Genomic DNA, 18,675 nt, shown 5'->3' on the forward strand with positions numbered 1-18,675 from the left:
AAATACTCATTTGCCTAATAATTCTGCACTCCCTGTATATACAGTATGCTCCATCATTCCACTCCAGTATTCTCTACCAATTCTCATTTTTCATATCAGGGTATCACCTCTGACCTGTTTCCGGGAGTCAAACTCCCAAAACGTGACTACAATGTTCTACTGGAGGCCATTGAGGATAACTGCCGGCAAATGAACCTTCAAGTCACAGAATTCTTTGCTGAGAAAATCCTGCAAATCTTTGAGATGATGATAGTGAGACATGGCTTCATGTTAGTGGGTGAACCGTTTGGTGGAAAGACCAGTGCTTACCGTGTGCTGGCAGCTGCCCTTCATGACGTTTTTAAGAAGGTGAGATGTTGTTTTAAATCTAAAAATCTAACCAGTGGATTGTAAAATAGAAAGTCCCAGCTCTATTTGCACTCTATTGACACTTGGACTTAATGGGGTGGTTTGAGTGGTTGAATAAGAGTCATGATAATGGCAACAACAGCATAAGTGGTTAAAAGTGGCACTTGGCCTTAGGTTGAATGGCATTTAATATGTTCACATATCATGTTCTGAAAGAAACGGAAAACAAAGCTTATTTTTAAGTGGCTGACAAAGCAGAGTTAGTAGTTTTTAATAGTGCTACCTGAGTCCTTAATACATCAATTTAATCTGTGAAAGAAAAAAACAAAACCTAACCCTTTGTGTCAAGTAAAAATATGTCTTACATGCAATATTCAAGGCTTATCTGAGCTACATGATTGTCCCAAGTAAACACATCCATCCACTTTGTCAGAGCTGTAGTCTTTGTTTAGTAGTTATCGATCTCCCAGAAAGGACCAGAACTGGCTTGTTGTATTTACATGGCTGAGAGGGCTGAGAGGCATCCCACCAAGGAGACAGATGAAGGCCTGCTGATGGAGCGCCTGGGAATGCCACATTTATCATCGTCATCCTTGTCGCTGCACATCCACTGATCATGTCCAGCCTCCCTCCCCTCACGCTCCATTTTTGTTTTTTGTTTTTTTCCTCCAGCAGTTTTTAACTCAAACTGACATCCTGTCTGAAGTGCCATTTGAAGCAGATTTTGCTTCTCTTCTTCAGTTAGCACGAATCCTGTCATACTGGCAGTAATTTTGTAAGCAATTTATGTGTCAAGGCAAAGACAGGTTGGTCAAATGAGTGTCATAGAAACACATTTAGTCTGTTTTTTGCCTCAACTACGGAGTGCAGTCATCTTATGTACTCCTTTTTCAGGCAATTTTTGTTTTTTGTTTTGTGCATTTTATGTTCAATATAGGTATTTGTTGTGCCTGGAAATGAACAAATAAATGAATGAATGAAATGAATAATCATGTCGCTCACGTTTGTCTGATTTGTATTTGTCTGGACACCTTTTGTTTTTTCCAGTAAGAATATCTCTTTGCACACATGGCTTTTTTGTGTTGTTATATCAGGGTCTGATGGATGAGAACCAGGTACAGATCACAGTAATCAATCCCAAATCCATTACCATGGGCCAGCTGTACGGCCAGTTTGACCCCGTCTCTCACGAGTGGTCTGATGGCATCCTTGCTGTCAGCTACAGATCCTTCGCTGCCTCCCAGGTAAGACTGCTGCCTATGAATGGTTTGCAAAAGCCTGCAGAGTACTAGCAGGAGATCATCAGAAATTTCAGGTCAGAAACAGTCAATGAGTCAAAAAGTTAAAGCAACTCTACTAGTACTTACTACTACTGCTATTACTACAGGTATCTGAGCACCAAAACATCAAAATCAGCTGACCCTTTGCTATGCTAACTGTGCTCTAAACAGGGTTATAGTGAATCCTTTTTTCTATTTTGCATCATATTTTTCCTCTCCCAGTGGTGGATGCTTGTTTCAGATATGAGATAAATAAGAATTATTTTGAACAGTTAGTCATGCACAATAATTTTATCAGGGTCCAACTATAAAAGTATGAAAATGGAACTGGGCAGAACAGGTGTACACTAAATCCTTTTTTTCTGTTGCTTTTCTTTTTGGACAAAATGCTTTTCTGTTGAGAATATAATTAGCAGTTTTATGCATTTGATTTTAGTGCTTGCAGTTTAAATATATTCTGCAGATAGTGCAGAACTGTGATTAAACTGTTAAAGGTCGAGTAAGCTTTTTGAAATTCATGAACTACTGGACTAGCTGTCTCTTTCTCGTCCCTGGATCCAAGCAACATCATCCTGCAAGGATGTTTTCTTTGTGGAGTAGAAATCGACTATACTTTATTGCCGCATTATTTTAGCATTTCTGTAACATTATTGCACTTATCTGTCAGCTCATAAAAATGTTTTTGGAACAACTTTGTATCAGTTAAAAGTAAAAAAAAAAAATTATTTATTATTTGTTTGTCTTCGTGCAGATAAATAAAAATTTTGAATGGGAATGTTTGCCAGTATAGATTATTCTGACTTTATTGCGAGGCAGGCGGCAATACAGCATATGCTTTGTTCGTAATGAGTAATTCAGAACTGAATCAGGAAAGCAGGAAACTGCTGTTGCACTCCCCCCTACAAGGTAAAACTTTAAAGCACATGGTAATTGTGGTACAGTTGGACCAAATGTCCTATGTGCATCCACCTACTGTTGGTAGCTGTGCAGGAATAAGATGAGATCGAGATACATTATTGTCTGCTCACCCTCAGTTAATGAGTTTTGACGGATCTTTATACAATAGGCATGACATTCCAATTAATTGCAAGCTAGTAGAAAGAAAGGCTTCAGTGGCAGGTAAACAAGAGAAACATTCAGCTGCCTTGTTAAAATTAGGTCTTTAATAACTCTCTTTCATTGTGACACACACACACACTAGACACACACAGGCAGACAATTTACAGGCTGCACTAGAGGCATGTCCTAATGGAAAATCATTTCTTCCCTTTATTCTCAGTGTTTCCAAATTAAGTTGTCATTTAAAAAAAGTGTTAGTATATAAAGCTGTCATATTACAAATTGTAAGGAGTAACATTATATACTGATGCAAACAAAACAGAAAACAAATCTAGCTTTTTTAAAGTCATTTTCTTCTGCAGACAGTGGTCTTCCGTTGTTTTTGCTCTCTTTTCCTGCAACACATTTTACTAAACTCATTTCATGTGCACTAATCTGGAGTAAACTGCGTTGTAGTGTATTAAATTTCTGCATACAAAATGCTTTTTTTTTTTTTATTTCCCCAGATCATTAAATTACTGCATGTTCACTTCCCTCACAAGCACCAGATGGCCCAGGCCCAGGCATCTCCATTTGTTTATATTATAACAAATCAATTTAAAGTACAGCTCTTGCCAGCCCATTTAACTGGAGAATTGACACTTGTTGTCAGCCCCCATTATGACAATGTGGGTGTTAATTTCATTTATTTAGCAGACATTCTTCACTTACATTGTAATTCACAGGAGTTCAGTTGTGACCTTGGAAGTATGCACAATGATTTCAGTGTGCAGTATGTGGACAATACTGGCACATAAAGTTGTAAGACATGCACTCTTTTCACAAACCTTTAAACACATTTTTTCTAACCCTGAACATCATAATTATCAACACTCGTGTTTTTCCTGGTTTCTCTGATATTTTCAGACCACGCCCACCTTCTTTGCATTTTCTTCTGGGAAAATTCCTTAATGTGCATGATCCTCAAACTTTATTTTGAATATTTGTTTTGTTGTTAAATTTGTTGATTACCAAAGTTTCCAGATCGCCATGCTTCATGCACGGCATACACGACATACAGGTAAAGCCCACACAACCTGTTGGTGCAACTGGGCAACATGCATTCGGACTGAAGGTGTATATGTGCTTGCTAATCTGTGCACAGGCAGGACAGACCGAATTACCTCGCTATCTTAGCTGTTATTTTGATACTTCAACTCTTCTCACAGACTAAAATAAATAACTGCAGGTTGAGTACATCTGCGACTCTTTGGATGCTGAGAGCTGTTGACTTTTTTTTTCCAGCAACAGAGTGAGTAACAGCTATTTTCAAAATGAGCTGGACATTTCATACTGATCTCTGACTGTAGCTGGCTGTGAGATGAGTGTGCAGGGATCATCTATAAACTGCAAAAATGAAGATACTACAAAAATATAAAACTTACAGAGTCACCAGAATGATTTTACACGTCACTAAACTTCTGTTGGTTGTACTAAACAGTCATTTTTAAAGGCTTTATATTTCACTGTACAACACTGCATAACTTCAGTGTTATACAGAGTCACTGCACTCATAAATGGTCTTCTGATGAATATATAAACATACTGCTGGCAAGCCAGCAGGTCATGATTGTGGTTAATAATCGTAACCTTACTTTATGTTTTGACCTCACAGCTTAACAATTTAGCTTCAGTTGTGTTGAAATGATTTCTTATGGTATGAATTTCATATTCCTTGTGTGTCTCAGAGCCCTGACAGAAAATGGCTCATCTTTGATGGTCCAGTGGATGCTGTGTGGATCGAGAATATGAACACAGTACTTGATGACAACAAGAAGTTGTGTCTGATGAGCGGTGAGATCATTCAAATGTCACCACAAATGAGCCTCATCTTTGAACCCATGGACCTGGAGGTGGCATCTCCAGCCACGGTGAGAGATTCCTTTAATTTAATCTGGCTATCAGGCAGGTTCTACTTGTGGCTCTGTATGATGTCAATGAGTGCAGATACCTCTATCATGGCACACAGCTGTGCCTTCAATCTGAAGAAAGCCTTGACGGTAAGGTGGTCTTAAGCTAAAACAGCTTATTTCAGGCAGAAGATGAACCGAGGTCCTGAACCAAAGCCAAGCACAAGATAAATAACGACAGAACTATAAATCATGAGGCCACCTTGAAGTTCAGTCATTCATGAATACTCTGGTCAAAAGCCTGTTTTAGAGGACTCGACCTCTGCGGTCTCTGGGTTTGTTTATTGGGAATTTTTTTTTTGTTCTGTTGAAATTCTCTTTTTTTTAATGTTTCAATAATTAGAATGACAGATGTTTCTGTTTTGTTGTGGGACTGTGAAGAATTTTATTCTTGGGAATTCAGCCCCCTTTTCTGCCTTTTTCTGCCATTTTGAAATGTCATATTAACAACATCAGTGGGGGTTATTTGACTGGTTGATCTTCTCTGTTTGCAGAATTACTGAAAATCTGAACAGATATATGTATTCACCCATTCCATGTCCTGGTGAATACATTTATACAAATAAAAACGGTTCTCAGACGTAATTTTCAAGATCAAGATAGACAAACACACTCTAAACGAGGTTCAGGCTCTCGGTTCATGCATGCTGTGGTATTTTGAGCCGTTGCAGAGGTATTCAGTCTTCGAATGCTACTTTTCTGTTTGCACTGTTGTTATTTATACGGCCACCTCTGCTATTGGCTTTGGGAGACTCTAGACAGCCATGCGCTAACATAAGCCACATTTCTTTACGAAGCCACAGTGACATTTATCAGGAGGGCATAACACTTGAGATAGCATCCTCCCCAACCTCCTCCTCACCGTTTCCACCCTCCACTGTGTAATTTCAAAGGTGCTAAAGGAAATGTGTGCTATAGGGTGCGTAATCTGTCAATCGTCAAAACAAGAGATCACAGGGGTGACACACCTCTCTCTTCCATTTGAAATAACCTGCAGTCCTTGTGTACCTGTAGTTTTCTTGCAGTATATATTCTTTGGTTATTTGTTGTGAGGCATAAACAAAGGATGTGCTTCAAATGCATAGATGTCTTGAGAGAATAGCTTCTGCCTCTGCTTTTTTTTATTAAACAGACTTCTATTTTTGATACTCTATAGCCTGGCATCTGTTCCTTTCATTACGCTGAATGAAGAGGCATCAAACATTTTGTGATCACAGTGAACTCTTCCCAATTTGTGCATTTCCAACACTTTTGTGCACTATTGATCCCTCAGTTTTTATTTCTCTGTTTAAGAGTATGTTTATTAAAACCTTAACTTATTTACTGTTTTTGATAATATCTTCTAGCTTTATTAGTACTTCTTTGCCAAGCTATTAATGGGATGTTACAGAGAACTTCTCTCTTAAGGCAGCAACTCTTTCATTAGATAATAATTACAAATGATGTGATGAATGCACTGTGCATTAATTTGCACTATCAGTATATGTTTTTTGCTCCACTGCCATTTTTATATCACATCTACTTTCAGCATTGTATAGCTTTGTCTTCTGATAAGGAGTCTATCATAATTCTGCCTGACGGTTTATAGTTAAATTTACGAACAATATTCTTGTGAGTGATGAAGGATAACTGTTTACATGTTTATTTTCTAATGTGATATAAATGATTGTGGCAGGTGTCTCGCTGTGGTATGATCTACATGGAGCCACATATGCTTGGCTGGCGGCCTCTCATGCTGTCCTGGCTCAGTACCCTGCCTCCTACAGTCAGTGCTACGCACAAAGACCTCATCGCTGCCCTCTTTGACCGCCTACTGCCAGCCTGCCTACAGCTCATTCGAAAGGCCACCAAGGTGCTTAGAAACTTTTTTTTTAACACTTTCAAGTTGCCAGTACTTCGATTTTAGAGCAGCAAGTGGTCCAGTCAGCCAGGAATTGAACAGAAAATGCCTGGGGCATTTGCATGATTTCTTTTGCAAATGAATTTTGTGTAATTTTAGTTTTATGCTTCTGTTACTTTCAGATGTTTATAGTTGCCTTCTATACTAACAAATTAATTTTTTCTGAGGCTGGTTGACTTTTTTTTAAACATCATTCTTATTCCAAATTTGATTTTAGGAGCTGTCTTCAACGTCTGACACCAACCTAGTGAAGTCCCTCATGAATCTGATGGACTGTATGATGGATGAATTTCAGGATGAAGCAAAGATTAAGAATGTGGATGAAAAAAATATTTGCTCCTGGCTGGAGGTTTGTTTCCACACTACTGCTGCTAATGCTGCTACTTTCTATTGAAGTAATATAAAACATAGTAACATATGAAATAAGTAAAGGTCTTTATACCTTTTTAGCATTTTAGCCCAACCCTAAAAGATGGCTTTACAGAGCAGTCCACAATATACAGTTTTCACTTCCTACAGTCATTGCAGCTCTGTACCTCTTTGATATGCATAATTCGGCATACAGCATTTTGGCTAATTAGTTGATATGACACAGTACAAACAGAAAAAGTCAAACTCGCAAGAGCTTAGAAATACTGAACCAACATCCAAGACTCCCCATTGTGTCCGTTCTCATTTGATCACATTAAAAAATACGCGGTGTACTGCAAATCTGAGTCCTGTTATATGCACAGAATACAAATTGAGAATATGTCTCATAAAAAATTGGCACTGTCAGGTTCTGTTTTGTGTTGATGCTGTAAGTCTGGGATGTTGCTCTTGGAAGTGTAAGGAACTGCTTACATGAACGTAAATGAGAAAAAAAAATACTGCTGTTACTTTAATACAAAAAACCCCAGTTTGTTTCTAAAATCATACTTGAGTAATACTGTAGTTTAAAGTATTAAAGTGTGGAAGCATTTATTTTCTGTAATCTGTAGCTCAGTGTTAACAATACAGATATAACACAGAAAAGAAAATATTCCTTTTGTCTTTCTAAATTTACTGCATTAATAGGGTCTGCCCCGACAAAAAAACGGAAAAATTTTAGCAGATGAGCCCTTTCATCCCCCCCCCCGTTCCAATTGATTTTTTGCCTCTGAATCATGTCTTTTGAAAGCACTGCTATTATCCCCCTGTGGCATACTGCACTGATGAATGCCTTTCAACCCTCGCTCCTATGTTTCTCAGCTAGTCATTATCAAAGTGTTGAATTAATCAGCTTTTTAACAGCAGGAGCTATCATGAGGCTGCTAAGCTTCATTTCCAATTCCTACAGTATCCCCTGCTGGGTTTTTGTTCTAACAAAGGTCCTCTCTTTTTGGATTTTGTTTTTTGTCTCATTTAATAACCTGGACAGTACTTGGAGCTGGGCTGGTGTGCCTGAATGCTTTAAATTAGTATAATAAACACAACCTATGACTCTTTAGTAAAATGTTTTAGAACAGATCCTATATGTCCATGGGATTTTTATTTTTATGCTAGACTGGTGGTATCTGTTTACCTTCTCACGCCCACCAGAATATGTAGTCTATTTAGTCGTCTAAGACTGCTCATTGGGTAAATATACTACGGTGTAGAAGTCTTTCACCAGGACATTCCAGGAGACAGGCGGGCCCTAAAACATGTCCTCCAGCAGGCGATTGGTGTGAATTTCACCTAACCAACCATCAAAAACACACTTCATGAAGGTGGCCTCAGAGCCTGACATCCTCTAGTGGGCCCTGTGCTCACTGCATGGAGCTCAATTGGCATTTGCCATAGAAGTGGCAGGTCCACCACTGGAATCCTGTGCTTTTCACAGATTAGAGCAGATTCATCATGAGCACATGTGACAGGCAGGATCTGGAGAAGGCATGTTCAGTTTGACCAGTTTGGTAGTGGGTCAGTGACAGTCTGCGGAGGCATATCCATGGTATTTGAATGAAATCCTTGGACCCATCGTCAGATGCTGTTGCAGAGGGGTCCTGGGCTTCTCCTGGCCTCAGGTAGTGAGATGATTCCTCGAGGATTAAGGAATTAATACTACTCAGTGGCTCCGCACAGTTTTTCTCATCAGACATTTTTAAATGTCTTGGAAAGTTGTCTTTTCAATGTATTTTAATGTTGTTTGTGGTGAGTGGAATGTGATTAGCTCATGAACAACCCCAGTTTCCTGAGTAGGAGTAATTTTTTTTTTTGAACTTTGAGCTTTCGCCATTGATTTCATCAATCATATCCACAACATATATCCATACTGTAGGCGCCAGATGTCTGCTTTAGAATTTTATTTACATTTGAGTTCGTATTTGTTTTATAATTCATAGATTCATTACATAAGTCATATTTTCGGGATTAATAAATATGAAAATATATGTTGTGTTTACATAAAGTAATGTTTGGGATTGGAATCTAAAAGGGGGTACCTCTTACTTTAAGTATGTAAGTGCAATAGTAGCATGAAACCCTGTGTGAGGGGGAAGGGGAGGAGCATGGACAGAGCGGTTAGGAGTCTCACGGTTTTCTGACCGTGTGCACAGGTAGTTCTGGATAGCTGCCTTTTTTTTTAAAACTTTCATGCTTATTTAGGAAGGAGTTCATTGTTACATCAACAGTCTTCAAATGATAATGCAACTGGAAGCATTTCTTTTGGAAACCAGGACTTGGTTTATTGGCAATTACCCTAAACATACTGATATGCTTGAGCAGTCAAAACCAGTAATGATGTTCCTTTTCTTTTACAAAGGGCATGTTTACGTTCTGCCTGATCTGGTCAGTGGGTGCTAGCTGTGACGATTTGGGCCGAGTAAAGTTTGATGCTCTGGTAAGAGAGGTGATGAATGGCCCCTTAAGTAAGGAGACAGCAGCCCGCCATGGCATTCTGGTCACTGTGGAGGCTCCACCGAATCAGCTGACACTCCCCTTACCCACTAAGGGAACCCTCTATGAGTACTGCTTCGTTAAAGAGGTAAGAGTGCAAGAGGTAAGATACTTTTGTGCATGATATTTATAAGATGCTGGTATATAAATTTCAAGTGTTTTAGGATTAGAATAAATCCTAACCCTGAATAAAATAGAATAAAAACAAGAAAACTGAAGATAGCAGTGGTTTTGTTTTTGCCATAATCACAATATGTACAAAAAAGAACTTAACTCGGAGTTTTGTTATCTAGATGGAGTGACATACCAATAAATCTTTCCTCCCCTGAGATTGTTGGGGAAAAGGGACAGTAATTTATTGTCGGTCTGTGATCTTTATGGTTGCATACTGCAGTCTCTTTCACATCCCTCCATCTGGCTTTAATGTGCTGTAAATTTTAGCAATTTTTTATTTTTCATTCAAGGATTGTTTTCTTAGAAAAAGGTTAGTTCCCTTTTCAACACGGATATTTGAGATATTCTTAATATCTGCTTTGAAAAGGACATATTTACATGAGAGATAACATACCAGATGATGAAACACACACACACACACACACACACACACACACACACACACACACACACACACACACACACACACAAGTTTTGATCCTTGTACCCTCTTATTTTTCGTGCTTGTGATCTGAGGAGAGCAATTCCTTCCTGCTTTATGCAGCAGTTTAACTGTTGACAAGCCCGGTGGCCATTTCATCAAATAGTATTATCTGTGATTAGTAGTCTGGTACTGTATGTGTCCAGCACTCACTGAGCTTTATATCGTAAATGAAAGTTTTGTCTTTTCATTATTTCCATGTCAGGGCCCGGGCAGGTGGGAGCTTTGGACAGATAAGTTAAAGGCTGCTCCCCCCATAGGCAAGGACATGCAGTTCAATGAGATCATCGTTCCCACTGAGAACACAGTACGCTACATGGCACTGATGGAGCTACTCGTCACTCACCAGAAACCCACTATTTTCATCGGTCCCACTGGCACTGGCAAGAGTGTCTACATTACAGTGAGTCATGCAATACATCTACTTTACAGATCGAACCTTTCGAAAGCACTACAGTATTTTGTGTTAACGCAAACTGATTTGAGGTAATATACACAGTATAGCAAACTCTATGAAGCTCAAAGCTGTTAGTTCAAATGATGTCAGACAAGAACAGTCTTTTTACATTGCTGTAATAGCAGGATGTAATCATTACTTAGTGCCTAATTTGTAGTTACATTTAGAATAAAACCACTTTTGAATGTGAAATTGATCTAAGATGTTAATAGTCCACATTATTATAATAGCTGTCATTTAATACAACCTTTGTTAAGTTGTGCCTACCTACCCTGTCTCCCATCATGGTTGACGTGATCAGCAACTCTGTAGAACTCATATGGTAACAGCTGCTTTTTGCCTCTTTCTCTAAAAAACAAACAACAACAAAAACAACTGTGTCACCATATGGCGACCTTCCACTGATGCTCTATTGTATCTCAACTACAAGTTGTCCAATTAGCTCCCTCCTCTGGTTTTGTCGGTTGGTTGAATGACATCAGAATTTCAACCAGCTTTTTCAAAATAAAGTACAATAAAAATGAACTATTGGTTGTGGCTTTCAAAACTTTGCCCGCAAAAGTGGCTCATCTTCATCTTAATGTGGGTGGATGTTCCATTTCACACACATTTCTAGACGTCTGCGAACTGGGTGTCAACCTGGACTCTGCTCTCTTGTTCCCATCACATGTCAAATCCATCTTTAAATCTGCCCTTTACCACCCAAAGAACTTCTCCAGACAATGGCCTTCATTCTCAGACTGAAACCCACACTCATATCTTCATCACCTCCCTCCTAGACTACTGCAACAGTGTACTGTTTGCCTAAAAAAGCCCTTGGACAGTATATTCAGAACTTACTGTAGCTGCCAGTCTCTTACCCACACTAAGACCTGGCTCTGTTCAAGTTCTTCTCCTCACCTGCAAATACATACATGTCCTTGCTCTTACATGTCATCCTGAACTCTAATTTTTAAAATGAATGCCTTGATTATACTTTATTGCAAACACTGATACAGACAGCTGGCAACCTGATGGTCCAGTAGTCTTTTCTGATATACTTTAGGGCAGCTGATTTAAAATTGTCTAGTTTTCTTTTGTGAATGATCAGAAAACCAATCAAAGATCCAGGATTGCAATAATAGTGTTTCCTACTTTACTACAGTTCTGTGAAAAGCTATTTAATTTGCAATTGAAGGTGGTTAGTTGTGACATTTGGAGTGTACATAAAATTAATTTGGTTGCATTTTTTTACATAGCTTAAATATTTCTTTCAGAACTCTAATGTTGCATTTTTCTATTTCCTGTACTTAAGAAGCTATGAATGCTCAGAAGACATTAACTTAGTGATGCAGTAGGTCACATGTCCACAAACAATGATGATAATATCCAGTCAGAACCACATCTTACATAGTACAAACAGTTAAATAAGTCATCTACGAGTAATACATATTGCTTTGGCAAAATGGCAATATGTATGTATTTTGATGGCCTGTAACTTTTAAAAATTGCATTGTAAAAAGGTAAAGATTATTCAAATTTTGATTAAATTCACTGAAAATCAGCTCACTCTGATGTGGTCTGTTAGGACATTTTTCACTTTGAGACAAAACTGGGACATTGCCCTGTTCTGCTATTATTATCTTGTCCACTTTAAAGCTGTTTTTTATTTACATAAATTGTTATCAGATACAGACAAACATTGCCTGTGCCACTGATAGCATCACTAACTCAGATGATTAAACTTATGTGTAGGACTTGCAGTCTCAGGCTAGAGTAAGTGCTGCGAGCACACCAATCATTTGGAGGCAGCTACAGAAGCCAGGTGTGAAATGACCACCTTGGAAGAATACAGAGTATCTCTCAGCAGTGCTTTGACTATTTATATCAAGGACTAATCCGTCCTCCGTTCCTTTGCTTCATTAGTTCATCCATTAGCAAGTTCAAACTTCAGACTCTGGGGTGAGTGGAGATCATCTCACTGGGGAGTCTGCCTTGTACTCCACTGTCTGTCTGTCTGCCTGCCTGCTGAAGTGGCTCTGTCCCATGTCATAACCAGCAGACCGTGGCAGAATCCCAAATCTGGCACAAGTGATAAACGCTCAGACTATGTGAATATGTATGGCACCGTGCCCGCACTTGTATCCTCGACCGACTACTTAAAGCAAATTCACCTGCACCACACTAATCTGGGGTGAGACTCAGACGAGTGGTGCTGCTGGTTTATAATTTAGGGAAGAGGGTGATGCACTTTGTCTGCATCTTGTGATCATTCACATCACACGCTCCCTTTGATTAAGCAGCTCATTATTCAAATAGTTTGACAACCTCCATATGACCGCTTAATATATGCTTATGCAGAAAGCAAGCTAAGGATGTGCTCTGAACCTAAAGATAAAATCCTAATAAAATGCATCAGCTCTCTATGTATGCTATGTTCCCTGTTCATATAAACACAGGAGGAGGTTTGTTCAGTGGGTGCCTGTTATTTTGAGCTTTTAGTAAAATGTCCTTTCTGTAAACTCATGCAGTTTGAAAAAGTCACTGATTTTACCGTTTTAGCCTGTGCACCATTACTTTAGAGCTTCTCCTCAGTGAGACACCTCTTTTCACAATTTATTTTGGAGTCATTTTCAGGGATTAACTGAGAATTTTTTCTAATGAAATACATACTGACAGCCACTTTTAATTTTAATTAGATTAAAAAGCTTATCATAATCATTTGTCCAGATAAAATTGAAAATGATCCTTTTAAGGTGTATTTGTAACAGGTACTTTTGGTGTGCTAATTTAAAATGGGGTGAAAATGAGCACAGTGTTTTTTGTTTGTTTGTTTGTTTGTTTGTTTTTTGTGTGTGCAGCAATCAACAAGGTTATTAATTTTCTAGAAGTATTACTACTACTGACATACCTAGTTCTTTATAAATCACTTGTAGGATTTGAATAAACCAGAAAGAAAGCCTTTATGAGTATAAACCCTCCACTGAGTGCAAGAGCAAGATTTCTGTTTGTCTCATGTCTTGGAGTGTGATACCTTGTTGTCGAAGTCAAAAATATTAAGCCAATTTGATGTAAATATCCAGAGGAACTTTTACTTAGTGCCTCTGATATCGACTTTTTAGGTTAACAGAAGGTTTCAGTTAAGGCTGTGATATATACCTGGTTATAACATAGAGAAGATCAGCAGGAAAGGAGAGGAAGGTGATTTATTTTATATATAAGTTACACTAAAAGTAAATAAACTGAATAGCTGGAATACGTTGGTGTGACCATCACCCTTTCTACTAACGGAACACCAGATCTCTGATCATTAACACATTTCTGTGTGATGTGTTATTAGTGTTTGTTCTTGCTTTATATCTGTGTATCTTTTTTATTACAAAGTATTATGTGACCTGCCCTGAAACTACAGATGTAAACTAGCAGGTTTGCTGTAATCTGCCATGTTTACAGTTTATATTTTTGATACACTGATGTCCATTAAGATGCATTACTCCTGGTAAATAAACAAATAATAAATAATGAACAAAGAAAGAAATGTAATATACTGTTTACCGTATGCTCCCATACCTTGAGATCTGATGATAACTTGTGTTCATATTTCAAATCTCTTGCCTAGGACTTCCTGTTGAATAAGATACAGAAGGATGTGTACACCCCATTGTTTATCAACTTCTCAGCCCAGACTACAGCTGCCCAGACACAAAACATTATTATTTCCAAGCTAGATAAGCGGCGCAAAGGAGTGTTTGGCCCTCCAGTGGGGAAAAAAATGGTAGCGCCTCTTTATCTCCTACATTTTATTATTTTTGAACATCTTGTTTCTTTGCTGGTGTGCACTCGATCTATTGAGCGTTAAACAGTGTGGCAGCATACAGTTTTAAATACACCAGATAATTTGTTTTTCTCTAGTATATGCAGTTTAAGTTTAAGAATACTAATGTTACATTCTATTAGGTGGTATTTGTGGATGATGTAAACATGCCAGCGAGAGAGGTTTATGGTGCACAACCTCCTGTGGAGCTGCTTCGCCAGTGGCTTGATCACTGGAACTGGTATGACTTGAAGGACTGCGCCATGATTAATCTGACGGATATCCTGATCATATGTGCGATGGGACCACCTGGTAAGTGGCCGCACTGATACTTAAAGGTTAATTAGAAATGCCGTCAGCCAATGACAGAAGTGTCAGTGCTTGATTAAAATGTTTGTAGAGTGAGTATTCTTGTTTTTCTGTTGCTCGAGCGACTGTTGAGTCAGTGTCACAAACCATTTCCTGCCGTTTTGTGAGCTTCTCATTGCCTTAAGGTTTTTACAAATGGAAAAAATGCTTACCACATCTGTCTCCAATACAACAACCAGTGTAAACATGAAGGCAGCCTCCTCCACTGAAGCAGCTGGCAGTGACAGCTGCAAAAGGAAGGGGATGGGAGCCACTCTCAGGTGGCCACATTTTTGGTGATGCGTGAGCTGACAGTTTTTTAGTTTTTCTGAGGTCTGCGTATCTGGCAGCCACTGAAACTAAATGCTGTCCCAAGTGTTTACCAGCTGCCACGGTGATAGCTGGTCAAGATGACTCATCTCAAAATTTCACATGTTTAATTAAACCAATAGATTTTATTAATGTATAATTTTTATGTTAAGTTTAGATTTTTTCTTGCCATTGTTTGTCCCAATCGAAGAAGGTTGGAGGGATTGTCAATCTCAGGTAAAGGAGAGAGGAGAGGTACTGTGGCCTCAGTTGAGTTTTCCATTGATTTGACTGCTAGGTGCCCACCTTCTACACTTTGTTTCCCTGCATTAAACTATGACAGCAGGCTTCTTGTTCCTCTGGAAGCTGCTTGGTAGTCTGCCAAAACCACACTGGTTTTGCTGAGCTTCAGGTGATCGCAGTAACACCATGTGATCGTGGCTTCTATTGATCTTCTGTACTCAACCGTAAAAACTGTCTCAAAGGGAAGCCAGTATGTTTCTCACTGGAATTATGCCATTCATTATATTGATAAAATGTCAATATATTAATAACTTGCATTTTGCAACAAAATGCGCTCAAAACCTTTGAACAAATTCCTTAAATTTTTACTACATATACTATACTGTGTAAGTATTTTACAGACAAGGATGTAAAATACTTGCTTTATTAGGCTTCAAACTGTGAGTTAGTAATTCCAGTTTGTACTTTGTTGTCTGCTTTTTTTTAGGTGGGGGGCGTAACCCTGTCACTCCTCGGTTCCTGCGTCACTTCAACATGATCACCATTAATGACTTTGATGAGAAGACCATGTATACAATCTTCTCCAGGATCACAAATTGGCATTTTACCATACGGTAACACTAACAATTAGGATGTTGAGACAGTAATTTTATTCAAATTTACCAAATGTACCTGTGTAAATAACCATGCCTTGCATATACAGGATAATCAGTTACTCTGTACATCAGTGTCTGTGTCAGTTATTTGAGGATTAAAGGTGGTACTTTTGCTCCCCCCTTTTTGCTCTGCCACATTGTTTACGTCAGAGACTATAAGACCAAAAGCAATCAGATCTTTTGGACAGATTTCAGATCTCCACTAGCACTCATCCAGGCACATATGGCAGCTGCATTTTAAAAATATATATGTTTTAAAGATGTTTTTGCATTTTGAAAACAGTTATATTTGTTTGAAGATAGATTCTTGATAATACCATATATTTATGAGTTCAGTGTTTAGTTAAAACAACAATTACAGATTAATTTTTCTGACTAAACTCCAGGAACAGGATCTCACCAATGAATTCATTTGATTTGCAGCTTTTTATTCCCCAAGGCATTTGCTACTCTGACCTCTCAGATCGTCCATAGCACTTTGTCAGTTTACCAAGAGGCCACCAAGAACCTGCTACCAACCCCCACAAAGTCCCATTACTTGTTCAATTTACGTGATGTCTCCCGGGTTATCCAGGGCATCTGCCTGTCACGGCCAGAGACTGCAGAGGAACAGTCTGTCATCAAACGGCTCTGGGTCCATGAGGTAATATCGTACATAACAAACAGTATGAGGTACATGAAAGCAGCATAACTAAAGTAACCTAACGTATTGCTGTGGAAAGTGGAAATACATTATATAATAGCTTCAGTCAAGCCAGCAAGATTTGGTGTTGAGATCTGTCCATATCTGTCTCTGCACATGTCTTGTTTCTTTCCTTTTCTTGTTAATCCACAGGTCCTGAGGGTGTACTACGATCGACTGGTCCACGACACCGATCGATCCTGGCTTGTAAGTCATCTACAGGTTGTGTGTCAGACTCACATGAAGGAGAACTTCCATCAGCTTTTCCAGCATCTGGACCAGGACCAAGATGGAAAGGTGACTGAAGATGACCTGCGCAGCCTCATGTTTTGTGACTTCCATGACCCCAAAGGTGAGGACCGCAGCTACCGCGAAGTTCATGACTTAGATCGGCTACGACAGGTTGTGGAATCACACTTGGAGGAGTTCAACAACACCAGCAAAGCACCAATGAATCTGGTGCTCTTCCGTTTTGCCATCGAGCATGTGTGCCGGATTTCCCGCATCCTCAAGCAACCCAGTGGGCATGCCCTGCTGGTAGGGGTTGGTGGGAGTGGGCGTCAGTCTCTCACCCGTCTGGCTGCCTACATGGCAGAGGCAGAGCTTTTCCAGGTGGAAATATCCAAGACCTATGGAACCACTGAATGGCACGATGACCTGAAACAAATCCTGAGGAAGGCTACGGAAGGAGAGGCTCATGGAGTTTTCCTGTTTACAGACGCTCAGATCAAAATGGAGTCATTCTTGGAGGACATTGGCAACTTGCTCAACACTGGTGAGGTAAAGTGGATGGAAGAGAGAGACTGACTACTTCATTCAGGTGAACAGATGGTGACACATGGAGAAAAGGTGCGAAATTGTAAATATTTTCTTATTTCCAGGTGCCTAACCTGTTTGCGGTGGATGAGAAGCAGGAAATTTGTGAGCGAATGCGTGTGCTGGACAGGCAGCGTGATAGAGAAAAACAAACAGATGGCAGCCCCTTGTCGCTTTTCAACATGTTCTTAGAGCGCTGTCGCACACAGCTGCATGTGGTGCTGGCCATGAGTCCCATTGGAGATGCTTTCAGGGACCGTTTGAGACGTTTCCCCGCACTCATTAACTGCTGTACTATTGACTGGTTTCAGGTGAGTGTATGTATGTTACATACATGTTTTGCTGTGCTTTTTGTCCCATCAGAGGTTTGCACTAATAGTTGACCAGTAAACACAGAGCATGTAGTGTATTTCATGCTCCATGCTTCATTAGTAACTGATAACATTACCAGTACCACATAGCAGAGGGTAAATAGAAATGTCTGGAAGCACACCTGTTAAAAACAGGAAAACAACCTATTTCCTTCCTTGTTAGACTTGGCCTGAAGATGCCCTGCAGGCAGTGGCCTGCCGCTTCCTGGAGGATGTTGAGATGACGGAAGAGGCCCGAGAAGGCTGCATCACTATGTGCAAGAGCTTCCACACCTCAACCGTTAATTTGTCTCACCGCTTTTTGACTGAGTTGCAGCGTCACAATTATGTCACTCCAACCTCATATCTGGAGCTCATTTCCACCTTCAAAGCTTTGCTGAAGACAAGAAGAGCGTAAGATCAAGATATATTTTATGTATCTCTATTCATTTGTAACGTTTTTCATTCAAGTGCTGCTTTTAGGTTTTAGTTTAAATTGACTTCATCAGTTGATGTGAATCAAGCGGCACAAAAATCTAGTTTGCAGGTGTAAGCGTTTCCCTTTAATCCCTCTGTCCTTTGCTCAGTGAGGTGATGAAGATGAAAAGTCGCTATGAGGTCGGTCTGGAAAAGCTGGAATCAGCTGCAGAACAAGTGGCTACCATGCAAGTTGAGCTAGAGGCTCTACAGCCACAGCTGCTTGTAGCTAGCAAAGAGGTTGATGAGATGATGGTGGTGATTGAACATGAATCTGTGGAGGTGGCTGAGACAGAGAAGGTGGTGAAAATAGATGAAGCAGTGGCCAACGAACAAGCCATGGCTGCCAAAGCTATCAAGGATGAATGTGATGCTGACCTGGCTGAAGCTATGCCCATCCTGGAGTCGGCCCTGGCTGCGTTGAATACTCTGACCCCTCAGGTAAAAGCTGAATA

The 18,675-nt window shown here is 39.6% G+C and overlaps 1 protein-coding gene across 1 annotated transcript in view; it reads left to right on the forward strand.

The window, feature by feature from the left end:
- The window catches only part of dnah7 (dynein, axonemal, heavy chain 7), a 74,562-nt gene that overhangs the window by 27,859 nt on the left and 28,028 nt on the right, over nucleotides 1-18,675 (forward strand). The window contains exons 30-44 of the mRNA XM_005925807.3: nucleotides 100-348; nucleotides 1,443-1,592; nucleotides 4,415-4,597; nucleotides 6,312-6,488; nucleotides 6,754-6,885; nucleotides 9,301-9,522; nucleotides 10,295-10,492; nucleotides 14,145-14,300; nucleotides 14,483-14,651; nucleotides 15,727-15,853; nucleotides 16,319-16,538; nucleotides 16,731-17,357; nucleotides 17,459-17,704; nucleotides 17,928-18,157; nucleotides 18,331-18,661. Of these exons, the coding sequence (XP_005925869.1) occupies nucleotides 100-348; nucleotides 1,443-1,592; nucleotides 4,415-4,597; nucleotides 6,312-6,488; nucleotides 6,754-6,885; nucleotides 9,301-9,522; nucleotides 10,295-10,492; nucleotides 14,145-14,300; nucleotides 14,483-14,651; nucleotides 15,727-15,853; nucleotides 16,319-16,538; nucleotides 16,731-17,357; nucleotides 17,459-17,704; nucleotides 17,928-18,157; nucleotides 18,331-18,661 (3,417 nt within the window). The remainder of the gene's footprint in view (nucleotides 1-99; nucleotides 349-1,442; nucleotides 1,593-4,414; nucleotides 4,598-6,311; nucleotides 6,489-6,753; nucleotides 6,886-9,300; nucleotides 9,523-10,294; nucleotides 10,493-14,144; nucleotides 14,301-14,482; nucleotides 14,652-15,726; nucleotides 15,854-16,318; nucleotides 16,539-16,730; nucleotides 17,358-17,458; nucleotides 17,705-17,927; nucleotides 18,158-18,330; nucleotides 18,662-18,675) is intronic.

The sequence above is a fragment of the Haplochromis burtoni genome, unplaced genomic scaffold (assembly GCF_018398535.1).
Source record: "Haplochromis burtoni strain Fernald_Lab_line unplaced genomic scaffold, NCSU_Asbu1 Contig_87, whole genome shotgun sequence".
Lineage (NCBI taxonomy): Eukaryota > Metazoa > Chordata > Actinopteri > Cichliformes > Cichlidae > Haplochromis > Haplochromis burtoni.